The sequence below is a fragment of the Protopterus annectens genome, chromosome 10.part0 (assembly GCF_019279795.1).
Source record: "Protopterus annectens isolate FY-2018-M chromosome 10.part0, PAN1.0, whole genome shotgun sequence".
In the NCBI taxonomy this organism is placed as follows: Eukaryota; Metazoa; Chordata; order Ceratodontiformes; family Protopteridae; genus Protopterus; species Protopterus annectens.
In genome coordinates this window covers 1,655,086,403-1,655,107,292 of record NC_056744.1, presented here as the reverse complement: position 1 = coordinate 1,655,107,292, position 20,890 = coordinate 1,655,086,403, and the positions used below count along the sequence as shown (strand labels likewise).

General features: G+C 41.0%; 1 protein-coding gene across 1 annotated transcript in view; it reads right to left on the bottom strand.

Moving 5' to 3' along the window:
- The window catches only part of LOC122813855 (oocyte zinc finger protein XlCOF6-like), a 72,712-nt gene that overhangs the window by 16,255 nt on the left and 35,567 nt on the right, over positions 1-20,890 (bottom strand). Inside the window, exons 3-4 of the mRNA XM_044086393.1 lie at positions 16,772-16,898; positions 9,656-9,775 (exon numbers count right to left, since the gene is read on the bottom strand). Coding sequence (XP_043942328.1) covers positions 9,656-9,775; positions 16,772-16,898 — 247 coding nt within the window. The remainder of the gene's footprint in view (positions 1-9,655; positions 9,776-16,771; positions 16,899-20,890) is intronic.

Below are 20,890 nucleotides of genomic sequence, written 5' to 3'. Positions count from 1 at the left end.
TTTCCTCAGGGCTGCATGTGTTTTGGGATTCACAATGACACAGATGGATGGTCTTTCTAACATGAATATCTGTAGCTGGTGGCTAAGCAAGTGCTAAATGTCTGCACATCTTCCCTGGACTTACTAAAACTTTATTGTTTCCATTTTGCATAGATCACACAAGCTACAATTCAGAACACAGAAGTATTTGGCTTCAATGGAAGAGTTCCCCAACAAGAGAAAAAAATCAATTTTCTTCAAAGGCACACTTTTCTTACTGCCACAAGAATAATTTTCCATAACAAATCCTCATACAGATGGAAGGGTTTTAACAGTTCCTCAAAACAACCCTTTTTTATTGTAAGGTTCTATTCTGGCCAGAGCAAATGCCTGTAGGACCCAAAGGTTTAACAGTTCCTCGTTTTTTATTAACTCAACTCACAGGAAGCTTATTAGGGAGTTCACTACAGGTTCCCTACCACTTTAATAGCTGGCATTCACTCTGGAGGCTTGCATTTCCTTCCATGCTGGGGAAACTCAGCTGTGCAATTAGCTTATACAGTCACAGTCTATAGGGCAAAATTTAATTTTACCCATATTCTCCATCAGTACAGCATTTCAAATGGAATTCACTCAAAAAAAGAAGTTATGTACTCATCATAACATTCCATTTGAGTAGATAAACTTAATTTGTCAGCAACCTGTGGGTTTCGGATCTGATACAGATTCGAGCCGGCAGCATACCAAGCAAAAAGATCCGAGCTCCAAGCTCCTCCCCCTACCCATACTACACTGCACCCTGCTTCCAATCCTCAGATCGAGTTTGCCATTCCACACGTGACACCAACAAACTAACCTGAGACCCCTAAACCAAGGACAAACCTCCAGCTCGCAAACTCCGAACATCGAGCTCAGCATAAATAATGCCAAGGTAAGGGGATAGGCGGGAGGGACGGTTGCTGACAAAGGAAGTTTACCTACTCAGATGGAATGTGATGGTGAGTACATAACTTCTTTATCTGAAGTAGTTAGCTTAATTTGATCAGCAACCTGTGGGACAGAGTCCCCAGCTACCCGAAATCTAGGGAGGCCCTTAAGGAAGGACATTCCGAAGCACTGCAGAGCCAAAGGAAGCCCTTCCTCTAGACACCATATCCAGTTTATAATGATTAATAAAGGTGTGAGAAGATGCCCAGGTAGCCGGTGAGCAAATGTCATCCAGGGAAACTCTAGACCAGAATGCTGCAGACGTTGCCATAGAACGTGTAGAATGAGCATGAACTCCTACTGGTTCTGGTAAACCAAGCTCTCTGTATGCTTGTAGGATACAAAGGGAAATCCACCTAGCAAGAGTCACTTCTGAAACTGGTTTCGCTAAAAAGGGCTTAGCAAAAGAAACAAAGAGTTGATCAGATTTACGAAAGGCCGCCGTCCTGTGTAAATAAAAATGTAACTGCCTGTGAACATCCAGCAAATGAAGTTTGAATTCCCCTTTGTTCTGAAAATTAGGGACAAAGACAGGCAAATTAATAGATTGATTAATGTTCATCTCAGAAGCAACTTTAGGGAGAAAGGACGGATTAGTCCTGAGAGACACCCTGTCCTTATGAAATACAAGATATGGGGGTTTCATACAAAGAGCTTGAAGCTCTGACACTCTCATTGCTGAAGTTATAGCTACCAGAAAAGCCATCTTCCATGACAAAAATTTTCAGTCAATTGATGCCGAGGGCTCAAAAGGAGGTGCAACTAAGGCCTGAAGAACCGCAGTCAGATCCCACGGCGGGGACGGATTCTTAATAGGAGGTCTCAGAAGAAAAGTGCCTTTCAAAAAGGTCGTACAAATTCTGGCAGCAGCGAGAGAGCCTAAATTGTCATCTACATGGAAAGTAGAAATAGCCGCCAGCTGGACCTTCACAGTAGAAGAGCTGGCTCCTTGCTGGAAGATATCAGACATAAAGTCTAATACCGCTAGGATCGGAGCGGTAAAAGGATCTAGATTTCTCTGTGATGCCCAAATGGAGAAGCGTCTCTATTTGCTACAGTAAATTTTCCTGGTAGAGGATTTATGTGCCGCAACCAAGATAGATTTAACAGGAGAAGAGATACCGGGAGTCCTAGCAACTAGTGGAACTGAAGCAGCCAAGCTGTGAGCTACAAGCTGTCCAGATTCGGTGGAAACCTTCCCGAGGGTTGACAAATCAGATCCGGAATGGGATCCAAGATCCAAGGTGGAGCTATGAAATAAGACCGTAGGCAGGGGAACCAGACTTGATGAGGCCAGAATGGGGCTATGAGGATCAATCTGCTCCCCAACTGGTTTCTGTAAGAACTTTATCATGAGCGGAAGTGGGGGATATGCATAAAGAAGACCGGGTGGCCAAGCATGAACAAGTGCGTCTCTGGGGGCTTCCCCCGTCGGGGTGATTAGAGTGAAAAACTCACTGCATTTCGCATTTGAAGGCAATGTGAAGAGATCGCAGCATGGCTGACCCCACTTGAGGAAGATCTGTTCCGCTACACAAGGGTTCAGAGACCACTCATAGGGAGAAAGGATAGCTCTGCTCAATTTGTCCGCCAAGATGTTGGACCGACCCGGAATGTGCGTTGATATCAGAAAGCGGTTGGTGATCGCCCATTCCCAGACCCTCATGGCTTCTCGACAAAGGGGATAAGACTTGGTTCCCCCCCTGTTTGTTGATATACCAGACCACTGACATATTGTCTGACTGGATTGCAATTGTTCCCCAGAGGGAGATAAGCATGAAGGGCCTGCAACGCTAAAAGGACCGTTCTCATCTCTAGAATATTTATATGCAGAACGGTCTCGTTTTGAGTCCACGTGCCTTGAACAGTCCTGCCTGAACAATGCCCCCCCCACCCTAGACGGGACCCGTCCGTGGTCACCATGGCTTGGGGTTGGGGCGCAAGAAAGGGATATCCCTCCTGCAAATTCAGGGATTGGAGCCACCACGTGAGAGAATTTATGCACACTCTGCTCAAAGGGATCGGAAAATCTAGAGGTTGATGAAGAATCGAGCACTGAACTTGCAATGTCCACTGTAAAATTCTCATATGCAGACGAGCACAAGGGATCAGGTTGATAGCTGCTGCCATGGACCCTAAAGCTCTCAGGACTAATTCTGCAGGGGGTGCAGAGGACTGCAGAAGCGCTAACACATGAAGTGCCAGGCTGTGTAGTCTGTCTGGGGTTAAGAACGCCCTGGCCTGACGAGAATCTATTCTCACCCCTATGAAGTCTAACACTTGAACAGGTTGAAGGGAAGACTTCCTGAGATTTATGGCAATCCCTAGCCGAGGAGATATCCAGAGAAAGAAATCTCTGGCTAGCAAGAGTAAATGCCTGCTGGGGGTGATGAAGAGCCAGTCGTCCAGGTACGGGAAGACCTGAATGCCCTGAAGTCTCAGGTGGGCCGCTACCTTTGTGAACACCCTGGGGGCTGTGGTGAGACCGAAGGGTAGAACCCTGAATTGATAATGACTGGCCCCTAGCCGAAAGCGGAGGAACCTCCTGGATCGCCTGTCCATCAGAATACGGTAGTACGCATCCTTGAGGTCTATCGAGCACAACCAGTCTTCCTCCTGCAGGAAGGGCAGGATGGATTGAAGCGTGACCACCTGGAATGTTTCCTTGGAAACGAACAGGTTCATTGTTGATAGGTCGAGAATCGGCCTCAGATCCCCCATCTTTTTTTTTGGCACCAAAAAGAACCTGGAATAGATGCCTGATCCAGACTGGTCTGGGGGCACCTGCTGAATGGCTCTTTTTTCTAGTAGCTTTTGTATTTCCAAGGTCGCGGCCTCCCTCTGAGCTGGTGGAATGCCCGAGAGGCACCTTGTGTAAGGGGGCTTGTTTATGAAGGGAATAGAATAGCTTCTGGATATTATTCGAAGCACCCAGCGATTTGTCGTGATGGACTCCCATTGGGCTAGGTGCATCAAAAAACACCCCCGACTGCCTCCAGAGAGGAGCAGTCGGGCAACCCCTCAGGGTTGCTGCACTGGTGGCTCTGAAAAAGGGTCACTTGACATGAAGTTCTTCGGCCCCCCCCCCTGCCTCTGGCTGGTCTCCACCTTGTCCCCCCCTGCCTCTGGGGGAGGAGGAGTCCTGAGCATTCCAGGATTGCTGAGTTTTCCGGAACCACAGCTTCTTCTGCCCTCACTGGTTCCTGGAAAAGGACCTTTGAGGGTTAGAGAAGCAAATCCTGATGGCTGACAGCATCTTCCCGTCTTTCTCACTCTGGACAAGCGTATCACGGACAGTCATCCTGAACAGGGTCGAACCGTCAAAAGGGTGCATTAGCGAAGGACACCTTGAAGGGTTCTGAAAAGTCGCAAAGACGGAGCCAGGCATGATGCCTTAAGGCAATGCCGGACCCGCTAGCCCTAGCAGCTCCCTCAGTGGCATGAGAGAGTAAACACATGGACGTATTGGACACAGACTTGAGAGTGGCCATACGAGCCGAGAAGGTCCGTTTATCCTCGGCCGACATGGACTCTGGGGGAGACTCAGCGTACTCTTTCATGTGGTCCCGCTGCAGTCGAATTACGTGGGCCAAGTAATTATAGTAAAGATGGCTGAAGCAAAGGTCTGCTTTCCAAGATGGTCCATAGCCCTGGACTCCTTGTCTTGGTGGTGTTCCGAGGAACTTTCTTGGGTGAGTTCCTTTTTTGTGGCCACCACCACCACCATGGCATCAACTGGGGAACCTTTGTTCCAAGAAGCTCTAGCTGCCAATGGACTCAATATTTTGTCGGGCCCTTTGGGTATAGGCTCCACAGTGTCTGGTTCCTTCCAAGCTCTGGTGGTGATAAGGTCTACCAGAGGGTCGGATAAGGTCCACCAGAGGGTCAGCCGGGGAGGGGGACACCCAAGAGGTAGAAAGGCCTGTGTCGAACACTTCCAGGAATACCGACTCGTCAGAGGAAGGAGTTTGGGCAGACCACCCCCCCCTCTGGTGAAGGATTTCCATAATGTCTCCAAAGGTGATGCCTTCGGGGGGTGATTTGGGGGAACCTTCCCCTTCCTCCAAGTCAGTATCCTCAGTGAGTGATTTGGGGGAGTCCAAGTGTCTCCTTTTACACTGGCGTTTGTGAGGGACCTCCTCGGGTGGACTCTCCGGGGAGGGCTCATAAATGGTTTTGTGTTCCTCCAAGGGAACTGTCTGGGGAGAAACAGACACAGGCTGTCCCTAGGGGGACTGGATGATGAAAAAAAAAAACCCAGTTGCGAGGGAGCAGGGATGGACCCCGAGGACAGAGTGAGGGGTCTCGATCCTTCAGAGAGAACCCTCTCCACAACGTTGAATGCCGAGGGAGAACCAGCCTCCCTGAAACTGGTAGTGAGGGTAGCCGAGACCCTCGGAGCCGACGAAGGGATTGGAGTCGAAGTTAACCTGAAGGGATGGTATGCCTCGACCACAACGGGGCTGATAACACATTCATCCCTTCAGAACCGATGCCCAACTCTCGGCTCCAAGAGCTCGGATCCAAAAGTGGAGACTCGAGGGCATGGCCGGCATCGAGGCCGACCCCCTGACTCCGGGTCTCCTCGGATCCATAGACTCCAATATCCAATGGTGGATCAGAGAAGGAAGCTATCTGGGTGAAAAATGGAGCCAAACTCCCCACACCAGCAGGGGGGGGGAGCCAGCAGTACACCTATCTGCAGTTGAGTTTGTAGAAACCTTTGCATCATTCGATCCATGTCTGCTTCAGAGATGCTCCGTCCCTGTGTATTTCTTTGACTTTGTCTTTCTTGGCCTCTCTCTCTCCTGTGATCCCGCAGGGCTTGGGGGGTTGAAGGCCACACAGATCTTGCAGCCAGAAGACAAATGGGCCACCCCCAAGCAAACTGCACACAGAGTTTGACCATCGGCTGGAGATAGCTTGTGGCCACACTCTGTGCACTTAGAGAAAGTCACTTTCTGACATCTTAGAAAACACACACACACACATAAACACACTCACACTCTACAGGCGGGAAGGGGTACCTACACTAACAGAAAGTTAACATCTTTCAAGGTACAAAAAAACAATAATAATCGTAAACAGAGAGGATAAACTAATAATTATTTCTAAAAATTATCAAAAGGGGCACACACAGACCAAAGTTTTCAAAAAAAACCCCGACACTTGCCTGGAGCTCAAAAATCCCGTGCTGGCGAAGCCACGGTAAACGAGATCTGGGGATTGGAAGGAGGCTGCAGTGTAGTATGGGTAGGGGGAGGGGCTTAGAGCTCGGATCTTTTTGCTTGGTATGCTGCCAGCTCGGATTCCTATTGGATCCGAAACCCACAGGTTGCTGATCAAATGAAGTTAACTACTTTAGATCTACAGTTGTTAAACATGATGTGTGTCAGATGATATCAGTACAAATATGTTTTTATTTTCCTTCAGCAAAGGTTAACTAAATGGTGACTCATTCAGCCCACATAAAATGATATTTGGAAATAACACAGTCACAAGAAAAGTCAAACAGTCTTTAACTTGAGGATAAAATGGGTAAATTAAACAGTACCTTATGTAGCAGCTGGTGTGATAGCCCGGGCCTCTGCCTCTTTATCAATCCCAGTAGCTTTTCAGTGTGTTTTCTGTACTCAGTCACAGAGGGGATGTCTCTGCCATTTCAGAGCACACTAGCCTTAGGCACATTTATTTTTGTTTAGTTATTCCTTGTTAACTGGGTTAGTCCCACTAGGCTAGTTGCCTCTTTTCAGGGGAGACCCAAGGTATTATTTATAAGACTAGGGGAAATTTGGACAGGGCACCGAAGAGCTGCCAAACTCTTTTTGATAAGTGATGTGGTACCTCTTATATCTACTTGACCTACCACCAATTCAAATAGATGGGACCTTGGTTTAACATCTCACGCAAAGATGGCACACTCAGGAATGTGACACCCCCTAATGCTACACTACCAGCAATTTGAAAATTAATCTAATCACCTGGAGTGGAAAAAGAACCTTCACCCTTCTAATCGTCCAGCGACAAAGTTGGGTTTAGTACCTGTTACGCCACTGACACTACATTTAATGCTTCTCAATCCTTCCTTCTTACTTTGTATGAAACTTAGTGGAGATTCTGTAATCCTCTCCATACCTACAGCTTAGAAAAAATCTACTTTCTCAAGGGGCAAAGACCCTGAATTACCTCAAGTGGCAGCTGTTGCATATTAATTGCTATGAAGACAGTTTGCATGCCTGCTTCATGGTACTGTCTGACACATCCTCTTCTGAAGGGTTTTCCCTGGCTTGGCAGTCACCATGCTACAGTGCGTGTGTGTACACGCATGTGTGTGTGTATGTTTGCGTGTGTGTCTGTGTGTGAGGTTTTGTCAAATGCTCATTTGATTGACGTAGTGAAGTGTTTAGAAAACTGGTCAAGTGCGTGTGTGACTGAATAGTACATACTTCAAAAGGAGAAAGACAAACAGCTTACGTTAAGCTTGACTCTGGGATGTTAATGCCAAATGTTTCAAGTTTCAGGACATGGGGGGGGAATCGTATGTGTGCACAGGTGCTTGCTGGTTAAAGTTAGAATAAGAGAGCATAGGGACAGAATTATTGGTGTGGGTGTGTGTGTGTGTGTGTGTGTGTGTGTGTGTGTGTGTGTGTGTGTGTGTGTGTGTGTGTGTGTGTGTGTGTGTGTGTTTTATTGGTTATGGTATGTACCACACTGTTTTGTGTAACGGTGTTATACTGAGGAGTTTTTTTAAGGTAAGATGCTGGGTTGTGGATTACAGGCATGCATACAGTCAGGGTTGTCATGCATTAGTAATACAATTTAGGGGGTATTTTCACTAATGCATATAACCCTCACCCTAACACCCACACTATATCTTATGTTACAAACACACTTTCCATAACACTACCACTCTTCAGACCAAGTATGTCTAAATTTAGTAGCAAGAGTTTGGTTAACAGATAGCAAAAAGAAATGGCTTTTCTTCTGTTTGTGATCTTTCATCTTTGCAATGTTTATTGTTTTTAAAAAGTGATTGTTTAACACACAAGCATCAGTTGTGTTTCAATATTTTAGCATTTCACTCTAACATAGACCCTATATCCAGCTATCTGCCTAGAAATCCATATATAAACATACATACATATACATAAAAATATTCCTGTTTAATTGATATCTCATGGGGTATGGGAATGTACTTCAAATTGTGAAGGTGTCAGAGACTGATGACCATCAACATTCACTTCATTGAAAAGTGATCAGATCAGATCAGATCAATGAGATCAATTTGAAATGCCTTTTCTTCTGTAGGGGCACACCATATACTCCTCCATGGAGGAGGTTTCACATGCCTTTTCATTTGTAGGGGTCACACCATGTACTCCTCCATGGAGGAGGTTTCACATGCCTTTTCTTCTGTAGGGGGCACACCATGCACTCCTCCATGGAGGAGGTTTCACGTGCCTTTTCTTTTGCAGGAGGCACACCATGTACTCCTCCATGGAGGAGGTTCACATCTGCATCGTCCACTTAATGAACTGTGACAACATCATTGTGAACCAAGGCAAACCTTGGCAATAGCAAACACTTTCAATTAATGCACTTTTCAGCCCAAGTATTATTAGAACACTTGGCCATCAGGCTGTCATGTGGATAAGTCACTCAACCAGGAAGATACAGCAGAGGCTGAAGGCTATATGCCATAAAGCTATGGCTATGCTCCATGTAGTTCAGTGTTTGATTCTCGAATGCTCCATTTGCCTACTGTACAACTCCATGTGAACCACTTTACCAGACAGTGCACTGGAGCAGAGAAATTGGGCTAGGCTTTCCAAATGTCTCCTGGGGGACATGTCTAGTAATTACACATGAACCCACTAGTAGTGCTAAATTTCTTTAAATTCATTTAACAAGCCACTGTGTTATGCTTATTAACATATCAGAAGTGTTTCTTCATGAGCTAAAACTCTTGGGAGCTACACTAGTAAATATAAAGTCTAATTTCTAAAGATTATCATGATTCTACTTTCGCTTTTTATACTTTCTCAAATTAACTTAACAAAGTAATGTTTTGTTTTTGTAATCTTAACTACAACAAGTGAACACAATACATACAGGAACTATGAAACCCGCTATATTTAGACTGGGGGACGCATGACCCCATAATACTAAAGTTACTGCCCACTGCTTGTCAAAGCCTCATCTGTTTATCCACCTCAAGGGTTGCACTGATAACACAATAGCTAGTCTCCACTGTGTTAGTGATTTGTGAGCCATCAGATTTCAATGTCAGATGACTGTCACCCAATCTAAAGGGAATTAAAAATGCACATTTTTTGAGTTAGTGATCCATTATATTCTAATGCTTGCATTACAACTAGCCATACAGTCCAAATTCTGAAATCTTACCCAAAAACAGAAAAAGCAGTCTTGGCTGTAGTCTCAAACAATTATATATCCATCACCTCCTATTTCAGAACCACTGCCACAATAACCACCCTGCTTATGCTGAAAAAGATGCTGGAACTTTAGAACTCTATATACTTAGATTTACCTAAATTAGCATAACGTCAGTGTTGTGCCATAGCATTTAATCCTCCAGTTCTATATATTTTCCTTTAGTGTCCTAAGACACTATCAGTGGTAAGCAACATTTCATATGAACTGTGCAGGTAATAAAGCGTTTACTTACTGTTGAGTACATCTTCAAGAATATACTGCTCGTCTGCGATATTCATCCCCTCCTGCTTTCCCTTTGGCAGTCCGCCACCTTTTAATAATAACAGCAACGCCTTTGGGGAGATTCTGTATCCTGCACGTAAAAATTAAAAGCATACCATTTTTATTTTATTAAGTGGGACATCTCATTGAGGAAGGCCAGCTTTCACTGGAGCACTAAAGATAAATGCTTCAGAAAGATATACAATATATTAAAATATTAGAACACAAGCACATTTAGTAGTAATAATTCTAAACATCAGGACACAATCGGCATTATGTAAAAACACAGAGATTGGACAGTAGGCGAACACTAGAAATATATACAAGCAGTATCAATCTGTAAAAAATCAGTGCAGGAATGAATACAGCAGTACCATTGGAGTGAAGAGAAAGCAGAGTAGAGGAGGAATATGTAAGAGGAGTGCAACATTTTATCAGGCAATTTACCAGGAAGAGGACAAGACAGGGGATACAGGTAACTGGATTAAATTATTAGTCACCATTTGAACAAAATACAGACAAGAAGAGCAGCAAATGCTAAAAGCAAATTATAGAACAGAAAGAAAATTAAGATCAAGACACATTAATATGTCAAGACTGGATGTGTCACTCTACTGAAGACAAAGCGGAGATCCTCAGAACAGTCGACAAGCTACAGAGAAGAGAGCTAACCATTGCAGGCTTTCCGAGTAACTCGTGTTATACAACTTAAATCTAAATCTCTACATTACAGACTGACTGGTAAACAGCTTTATGCTAAGATTCCATTCTTTGCTTCATGACCACAGACAGGTATTGTCTGCAGTTCTGCTACTGCTGCATCCATGCTCTGGTCAAGATCCCCATCCTTTTCTACCTTCACTCATGAACAAGACGCTAAGATACCCACCTTCAGTCAGGTCAAAAACACAAGAAGATCAGATTCCTCCACCCGAGGAAGCTGATCCCATTTTTGCTGCAGACAGCAATCCAACCTTGTCTGGAGCAGAAGTATGAGCTCTGATTTGCAAGTGCTGATTTATTTTATTTTAATGTATTTATTTAATTATTTGAATGCGTTTACCAGGGTACAGCACTGATCAGTTTCTGTGTCAGCCCAGGACTCTGCCAGCTTTACACTGAGAAGGAAATGGGATGCTCCCCAGATGTTGATTGCACCTTGGTATCCCTTCCCTGAAAATAACAAGCAGGAACATAGGCAAGCCACACTTTTGGTAGAGGCATAGGATCACCTTTAATAGATTTAAATTAAAAGGATAGACTGGGCCCTTATTCCTGAGATACAGAGTCCAAATGGCAGGGAAAACTGACACAGACTCAAACTGCTGCAGTATCTACCACAAAGAATTCCAAGGTGCACTATCACATGCCCACTGCAAGTCCATAAAATACATCCAGGCAATACAGACAAGCCCACATAGCCCCTCCACCATCTTTGCATGGATAAATATTCATCCACTTTCTACAGCTCCAAACTGCTCTTTTTGAATCAAAGGCTTAATTTTTAGCTGAAGTCTTTAGCAGCCTGGAATAGGCTTTCCCAAGAGAAAGACAAGAGCATCATTCTCCTATAACCAGAACACAGCTTTTTGTTCCCCTTTTAGAAAATGAGGGTTACTAGACTAATTTGCCATTCTAGGGTTACTGTCCTTGCCAAAACTGAAAATGTAGGCTAATCATGAATCCTGACAAATGTCAGGTATCTTCAGCATTTGTGGTCTGACTTCACCTATTCATGTAGTCTTGCTATAGCATAACTGCTTAATCACTGCAGTGACTTCTTCTCCAGACATGGATTCATTTCCAGCAAATGCAACTTCTATTGCCTTCCTCACAGTAAGGAACATACATTAGATACAGGAGGTTCTCAAATGATTCCTTCTACCCACATCAGAGTCTTTATTCAAGGTCAGTATTTCCCCACCATTACTAAGTACAGACTGGTCAATGTACCACCTCCCTGGTTTGTCACCAGAACATAACGGAGGCCTTTTAAAACTTATTTTCCATGCTTCCACCAAACACCTCCACATCTGGCTCTTCACTACTCTGATCACCACTGCTACTGGCTTATTGAATCATAAGAACCTAATGATCATACCTAGAAACCTCCCTGATAGCACAGTGTGGCATCTTCTCTCAGCACTGATGTTTACCGGTGTGTAAAAGGGTTACCACCATGAGAAGCACCAGCCACCTTTTTAACACGGCTCGTTGCCACTGCCTCCCCTGCTAAAGTCTTGATCAGAGGCCAAATAAGGGTCAATTCAGACATTAAATCCTTGAACACCCAGGTGTATGGGAGATGCTCTTGAAGAAGATGGATTTGAACTATTTACACACAAACATTTCCATTGTGTGCTGCTAGAAAACTATCATTACATGTCTGGGTTTCACAGGTCTGTGTGCCTATCAGACCCAACTCAACACTAAATGGTGAACAGCTGAGAGCTGAGCACTTCACATGGCATGTGTGTTTAGAACACATGTCCTCAGGTCTGATGAGATAACCACCAAGATGATTGTTTGTCTGGTCAAAGAACTTTTAAGTATCATGTTCAAATATAGTGTTTGTTATGGACAATCCAAGTGCACTTCACCACTTGATTTCAGATCAGACAAGTCAATCCTCCAAATCATGCTTTCAATCTCCATCATATCCTGTGTAAGCAATAAAGTCACTTAGTAGAATAAAAGAATCATGAGGTGAAACTTTACTAAAACATTATATGCACAGTGCATAAGAATGTTGAATTCTATGAGCTGTTCACATCTGAAGTTTTCATTGCGGATGCCAACTACATTCTGTCAGCTTACAGATGGCACCTGGCTCTATAAAACACAACCTAAACTTCATGAGATGTTGGAATACCAGTAACATTAATACCTTGTACCTCAAACAACCAGTTATATCTGTAGTTGTATTCATCTTACCCAAGTGTGTTTAATGATAGGATGATGCTCCATTTTTTTGAATTATTAATTGAAATATGTTGCTAATATTTATAATTGTTCATAACTTGTCTGTCAACAGTCTAACAATTCAAAGGTGGCACATTACATGATGAGGCACATTTATCTTGCACAGCTCATATTGCTCCTATAATATTATGCATTTTTCACATAGTGCTCCCTTGTACAACATAATAAGCTGGCAATATTGATATTAATAAATTACTGCTAATATTAACAACTTTTGAGTCAAACAAACACTAATATCAGTGGGCATATTCAAATTACTTGCCACAGTTTATTGTCATTTTCTTTTAGTAACACCCACAGCTTTAACCTAGTTTCCTAAAACGATAGTATCACATTCCACTTCTCACCTAAATAAGAGGAATATTGGCATACTTCTTAATTTCACAACTTTTTGCAAATATTGGTGGATAATTTATGTCCTGTGCATCCCATTAGATCATGTCAGCTTGTAGATGCCACCTTGCTCCCTAATGCATGACCCACCATACAGGAGGCATTACTATTCATATTAGAATAAAACTACTAATGAGAAACTATCATGCTCCATATCTGTATATATAATAAAGTAAATTAAACATAATGACTTCTGTGCTGTCAGATTAGTTCGAAGTAAAACAGCAGCAGATTAAAATACTAAGTCATGTGACAAACATGAGGCAATGGTGTGCCGTAAATACAAGTCATGTGACAAACAACATGAGACAATGGTGTGCTGTAGATATTAAATAAAATAAAAATTCCTAGCAGTAGTCAAATGTTTCTTTTTTCAGGAGTTAAAAATTTAGCCAATCACTTAACCTTGAAGATATTAATGCATTCAAAAATTGCTGTAGTCCATTTATTCAGCTCTCCTTCCCTTATATCAAAGTTCACAACACCCATTAATAAAATAAAAACCTTTTAATTTCTATTGACAGATCATTTGCACACAGCATCCAATAATAAAATAAAAACCTTTTAACCTCCCATAGACAAATCACTTATACACATCACTTTATCCTCTTTGACTGGGATGGCATAAAGATGTTTATTACTGGAAGATTCAACAGTAATATTAAAAATATAGTAGGGTATCACCCACTGTTTGTAAATAAATATAATTTAATATTAAAAGACATTCTGGTGAATGTCTTCTATTTCCCAAATAGCACCCACAGGATTACAGGTACCTGCTCATGTAATTCTTGCAAACAAGGTACCTATTCATGTAATTCATGCAAATAGTGCAGATTTGTGTACAAACTGTGATTTTAAATCAATCAAAGCAGAACTGCAGAGGCAGATCAGTAAATCAAGCACATAGTACATGGTTTGCCTTTCAAATAAACCTTACTGCTAATGTATTTAAACACACTCACAGCAAACATGCATATTTTCCTTTATTGCATAATGCAGATATACATATATATATATATATATATATATATATATATATATATAAATATATATATATATATATATATATATATATATATATATATATATATATTACACAACATAATAACAAATAAATCCACTATATTACACAACATGATAACAAATAAATCCACTATATGATTGTTGCCCCTGAAGGAGATGCATTCCAGCACATGAAATATTCATACAACAAACATTAACAGGAATTGTGAACTGCATTCAGAAGCTAAACATGTGGCTGTTATAAACATACAACATCGAAAATTACAACCCGAGTACAGTTTATAACTGAATATCCACATTTAACAGTTCTGAGGATGCATCCTTGTAACAGACAGGCACCATCAACTAGATCTGCATTGCTGTTAAATCATACTAGGCTACTAAACTGCATTGTACTCTGTTTCCAAATCTGTACTGAACTATCATAACAATATATATAGTTCTTCAAAAAAAGGGAAAGTATTTTTGTTATTGGAAACACGCCATTATAAAAACTCTCAGGGAATAATATATTGAAATCATATTCAGCTCTAAACTGTATAGACCCCAGAAGGTGAAACAGGAGTCTAGGTACATTTTTATCTGCATATTCAACTATAACTCTAGGAAAGTTTTACTAAGAAATCTCAAAGGAGGACTGACATATGTCATTGTATACACAAGTACTGAATGCAGGACTTTACCAGCTTTTCACTGTAACAGCCTGTCAGGCTAATTTATACTCAGCTTCCATTAGTTGTAATTATAGGTCTTCTTTTCAGGATGTGGAAGGCAGCATATAAGCTAAACACATCTGAATAGACTTTAATTACTTCAAAAGTAAAATACTATATATAGATTTTTCCTTGCCACTAGAAGCACACCATGACCACAACATCCTACAATAAGGTGGGTGATGAGGTTGTGTCAAATTCATCATGGAGTTGCATTTAAAATCACTAAATGGAAATGGCAGTATTAATGTATTTTGTACATAACTGCCCACATATAATTTCCTGAAAATATTTAAGGAATTAATGTAAATAAAACATGGTCATCAGAAGACTGAGACCACAACAAAGATACCAAGATGTTTGATAAATAAATCTTGAGAGGGGTGTCTAGAGGTCATAGAACAGTCTTACCAATGCTGCATGTTTTAGAATTTAATTTAAAACCGTTTTCATTACACTAGGTATACGCAACAACTAGACCAAGCTGCACTGAAACAGTCCTGGACGTTGAGCCAACATCATCTAGCCTGTAATCAAGAAATTTAGTTACACAGGTCCAGATTACCATCTTTGATGGCTGGAGAATCTGATACTAAACAGAAGAGTCCCAGCAAAAAGACCTGACAGATATAATTCATCACCTTTTTAGTTTACAATGTAGCTGCAGATACTTTAACTGTCCATGCTCAGTCTTGCAGCTAGTTTGCTATCCATCTCAAAATATGAGGGGTTTATGCTTTGATTTTTAACTATGTTAACAACATAAGATCTGGGAAGTATGTCAAAGGCTTTATCCATTTGCTGGGTGAACTGAAGAGCCTCCCCCCCACAGCTTTAGTGACTGTTTCAAAAAACGATTGAGAGGGCATGACATACCCCTGATGAGGCCAAACTTTAAAAATCTAAGTTTATAAAGACAAATATAATGCAGTACATGGCTTTGCAAATTAGACTGTATTAAACACAGCCTATAATTCATGGAATGTTGGAATACCACTAATATTAATACCTTACAACCAGTTATATCTTAAGATGTATTCATCTTACCCATGTATGTTTAACAAAACTTTTTTTTTGTACGCACTGTCTTCCACACATGAGAGCACAATGCTCCATTTTACTGGGTCAGATGCAAACCCATCTCGGCCTAAAAGTACTATAGTGACAATTTCATGCTTCAGGAATATACTCAGTGCTAGCTGAAAAGGTTTAGTAGAGGCTTTGATAGGGTAGACTTAACACTAGTGATTAGGTATCTGTAAATACTAACAGGGCCCAGAGATAATGGTATTATTGTATTTGGTAAAGGTAGTTATGACTTTATCCATAGTAAATTTTGGAGGATGCTGGTATTTGGAAATTAGTGAAATTTCTATAAACTATAGTTAGTATGAAATTAGCACTAACATTTATTTGGTACTATGCTGGTATTTTCCTATGGGTCCAAGTGGGTAGTGTCATTGTGGATTAGTTCATAGACTTTTTGAGGTGTTTCTTCGTTTCCTGACATAGTGGAACAATTTATAATTATCCTTTCGTTCTGCTGGTATTTTAAGTCCATGTTGGGTTTTGATCTTCCTATTAGTGATTTTTTTTTTTAATCATATGTTTGATGTTTAAAACTTTGAACATTTAAATTCGATTATTTAACGTTCAAAGTTTTCAAACTTCGAACATATATGATATAGACCCAGATATAGACCCAAAGCATAAACCGCTGTAAGGTTTTATACATGAGAGGCATATTCAAAACAAGAAACGGAGAAGGAAGGATCACTTGAGTCCATACAAGGTCAACAAGGTGAGAATGACCGACAGACAGAGGTTTGGCTGAGTAAAGACCATATTTATTGACAGAGTACCACCAAACAAGTATACAGCATATTTTTCTGAATTATTCTGACACATTAGTTCACTATTGAACTTGTAAGTCAAGACTAAAGATCTTACTTCCTAAGGTAGACTGCACTTACCCACTGAAAGCATGGCTTCATAGTTCTGTACCATCACCTCCCTGTAAAGTTCTTTATCTTGTTTTTTTAAGATCTTCCACTCATCGTCCGAGAAAGTCACAGCTACATCCTCAAAAGTTTCTGGTACCTGGAAATGATAGAAAATGTGCTTCAGTTTTTTTCTTGTTTTCTTCTTTTTGGAAGTAACATAAAATTATATATTTCTATATGAGAAACAATGAGTACATGTTGCTGTTTTCTTTATTTGGATGATAGGAGGACTGAACTGCAAGATCGCACTTTCAGCCACAAGCTTAGGACAAAATAGAATAAAGTCACCCATATAAGATGTGTAGTATTTTTAGATGTGGGCAAAACAGTTAGTACTGGTCTCTGTGTAGCTATATCTTTATCAGTTAAGAATTATACAACAAATACAAGGCTTAGCAATATGATACTCTGTATACAACAACCAGTTATTTGTAGGACAGAATTTTTTGGGGGGGAGGGGGATAATTTGTAGAACATCTCGGCAAAAAGAAATGTGGCATCTTTCAGAAGATCATAATGATGCTGTTTGCCTTACTTGCTTGAATTGTAGGAAGCAGGTTTAGAATTTTTGCAGCGGTTTCTTAAAATCAGTATTGTTCTTAGGCAAATTTAGACTTAAGGTTTTAAACTGCTCCTGTGCTCCACCAATGTTACTAAAAAACTCTTTTTATGTCACTAATTATTGATGGAAATGTTTTGCACCAAATGGTAAATGGATATTATACAATGACTGCCGATTAGTATTCCAAAACATGCACGCTGACTGGCAAGCCCAACCAGCGTGCCCATTGTAAATCCGACATATAATAATGGAAAAAGGTCCAGTCGCCCGGACTTTCTCCATTAGTATAAGTCTTGATTTTTTTGGTTTGTGTTGGGTAACAACGGAGAACGGAAGATGTCCGTTGCTGTAATCTCGCTATGTTGTACGTTTTAACATAGTGAGATATCTTTAAAAAAAAGCAACAGAGATCTTCCTTTCTCCATTGTTTTTTTTAAAGATATCTTGCTATGTTAAACTTGTTTAACATAGCGAGACAGCTTTAAAAAAGCAACGGAGATATTCCTTTCTCTGTTGCTTCCTCTACACAGCTCTGATGTACTGCGTAAGCATACGCATTCGCAGTTGTTGTTGTATCTTTCGGCTTTTCCCGGTTAGGGTTCGCCACAGTGGAACTCCGGTCCGCTAATGATTGGCAGTAGATTTTTACATACCGAGTTGCCAGCCCTGACGCACAACCTTCAACGAAGGTACGCCCATTCACGCATGTCTCCACACAGAAGACGCTTTAGCTGAGAATCGAACAGGACGTCTTACTGTGAGACAAAAAAGCTACCACAACACCACCACAGCAGTATCAGAAAAACCCCAAGATAGCGGAAAACCACAGAAGGGCACCACGCAGGTATTATACAAGGGCATTATTTAAGAAAAGTAAGTATTTTTTTTCTTAAATAATGTCATTGTATAATAGCAATAACCCACATCTAGGTGTGGGTAATGCTAGATTTACCCACATTTGTCTTTGTTTGGTCACGAAGGCGAAGCCCTCTTGGCCAAATCACACCAAGCATGGGTAAATCTAGCATTAACCTCACCCAGACGTGGGTTATTGCTTAATTATACAATGGCTGCCAATTAGTATTCCAAAATGTGCACACTGATTGGCCAGCCCAACCAGCATGACCGTTGTAAATCCGACATATACTAATGGAAAAAGGTTTGATCGCCCGGTCTTTTTCCATTAGTATAAGTCTTCATTTTTTTGTTTGTGTTAGGTAGCAACGGACAACGGAAGATCTCCGTTGCTGATATCTTAAAAAAAAAAGCAAAGGAGATCTTCCTTTCTCCGTTGATTTTTTTAAAGATATCTTGCTATGTTAAACTTGTTTAACATAGCGAGACAGCTTTAAAAATGAAACTGAGATCTTCCCTTCTCCGTTGCTTCCTCTACACAGCTTTGATGTACTACGTAAACATACGTATGTGCAGTACATCAGAAAAAGCCCCAGGATAGCGGAAAACCACAGAAGGGCACCATGCAGGTATTATACAAAGGCATTATTTAAGAAAAGTAAGTATTTTTTTCTTAAATAATGTTATTGTTTAATAGCAATAACCCACATCTGGGTGTGGATAATGCAAGATTTAGCCATGGTTGTCTTTGTTTGGTCACTCGGGCTTCGCCCTTGTGATCAAACCACACCAACCGTGGGTAAATCTAGCATTACTCACACCCAGACTTGGGTTATTGCTTAATTATTCCACAGAATGAGAATACAGAGTTGAAGTCTGGTTGGGACATAACTGGGCTACAGTCTACAAATTGCAGATTGTGTTTACTGTGATTTAGTATACAGTACGTTGCTGTTTTTCTGGGTGCATGCAAAACTAACTTGACGGCCTGTCCTTTGTACGCCAACATTTTTTTGTGCTGTTAGAACACTGTGGGGTTTATGGGGATACAGGATTAATTAAACAATTTTTGAAGGTTTTTTGATGCTTTGTTTGGTATTGTGAAATATATAGTCAACTCATGATGCCTTTGTAATATTCAATTAAAATGGTACATTGAAAGATACACTAATAAAACAGAGAATAACATATTTCAACAGGAAAAAGTTAAATTATTAAATGCATTACAGCAACCTGGTTTTCTGCAGCACAGTTCTGTACAGGTTACATAGAAGAAGCTGTTCAGCCATACATATGCTGGTGTGTATACTGCCCTAGTTACCTTTTTAACATACGTCCTAGAATGTCACAACCTATCCATTAACATGTGTCATAGTAGGAGCACTTGTAATCCTTCTGTAGATGTTCTATTAATTTCTCTTTAAATTTCCTGTCACCATTTATTTTCGTCTTGTGTTATGAAAAGGAGTTCCAAGAAGCTGGGTTGGGTAGAATTTGGACCGTGCACACTTTTCCAAACAGTTGCCACTCATACGCTGAATGCAACACAAGTCTTCTCACACTCTCACACACACACACATATAAAGAAAAGCAGAATAACTGCAGACATACCCATCCCACCTACACATCTATCCTTATATTCTGTCACTCCTGCGTGGATAGGTATATGCCTTCTACCTACATAACTATCCATGTAGAAGAGAGCATATAAGGAGAACATCAACACAGCATACACTCCACCTATGAAAATGACCATCTACACATATTACCCACACATGTAGATGTACATACACATAATTATACAACATGAAAACGCATGAGCCCAGCACAGGATGGCTACTTCAATTTAAAGCTCAGTAATCTTGCAATGATTTCCATGCAAAGCAGAGAAGGTTAGAAAGATTATGGAGAATCTCAGAATGGACAGCTTGTGAGGGCAGAATTTAATAGGTTCATAGGTTCACAGGTTCATAGGCTGGTACTAGGCTAACTGCCTTTGCAGGCCATTTTAAGCTTAGCCACTTACCCCTTGTGAGAATCAAACCCTGCATCTTCTGTTTGTAAGGCAAACACCTTAACCATTATGCCATCCTCCCACCCCAATAAGTTCATGGTTAGTACTAGGCTAACTGCCCTTGCAAACCAGGTCAAGTGGCCTCCAAAAGACATGCGTGAATGGCATGCCTTCACTGAAGGTTGGGTGTCGGGCTGGCAACTGGCACCATCAAAATCTACTGCCAATCATTAGCAGACCGGAGTTCCGCTGTGGCGACCCCTAACCGGGAAAAGCCAAAACAACAAACAACAACAACTGCCATCAATGCTGTTGCTGTAAACTACATTTGTTTTTCCTTTTTCTAGTTCTTCTTTAAATAAAACTCCTACTTCTCCTTATGGATACCCTCTCGTTTGCATTCTTTTGCAGAAAATTTTTAGCTTCTTGTTCAAACAGATTGTCTTCTTTTGTTAAATGACTTATCCTTTTTAGTTGTCCCTTAACTACATTAATTTTAGTTTTCTTTGGATGTAGGCTGGAATAATGCAGATACATATTGTTTTGAAAGTCTTTTTTATATATTTCTTTAGAAATAAGTTTGTTCCCATCTTTGTATACAGCAAGATCTAAAAAATTAATTTTATCTACAGCATAATTATAGGAAAATTTTAGATAA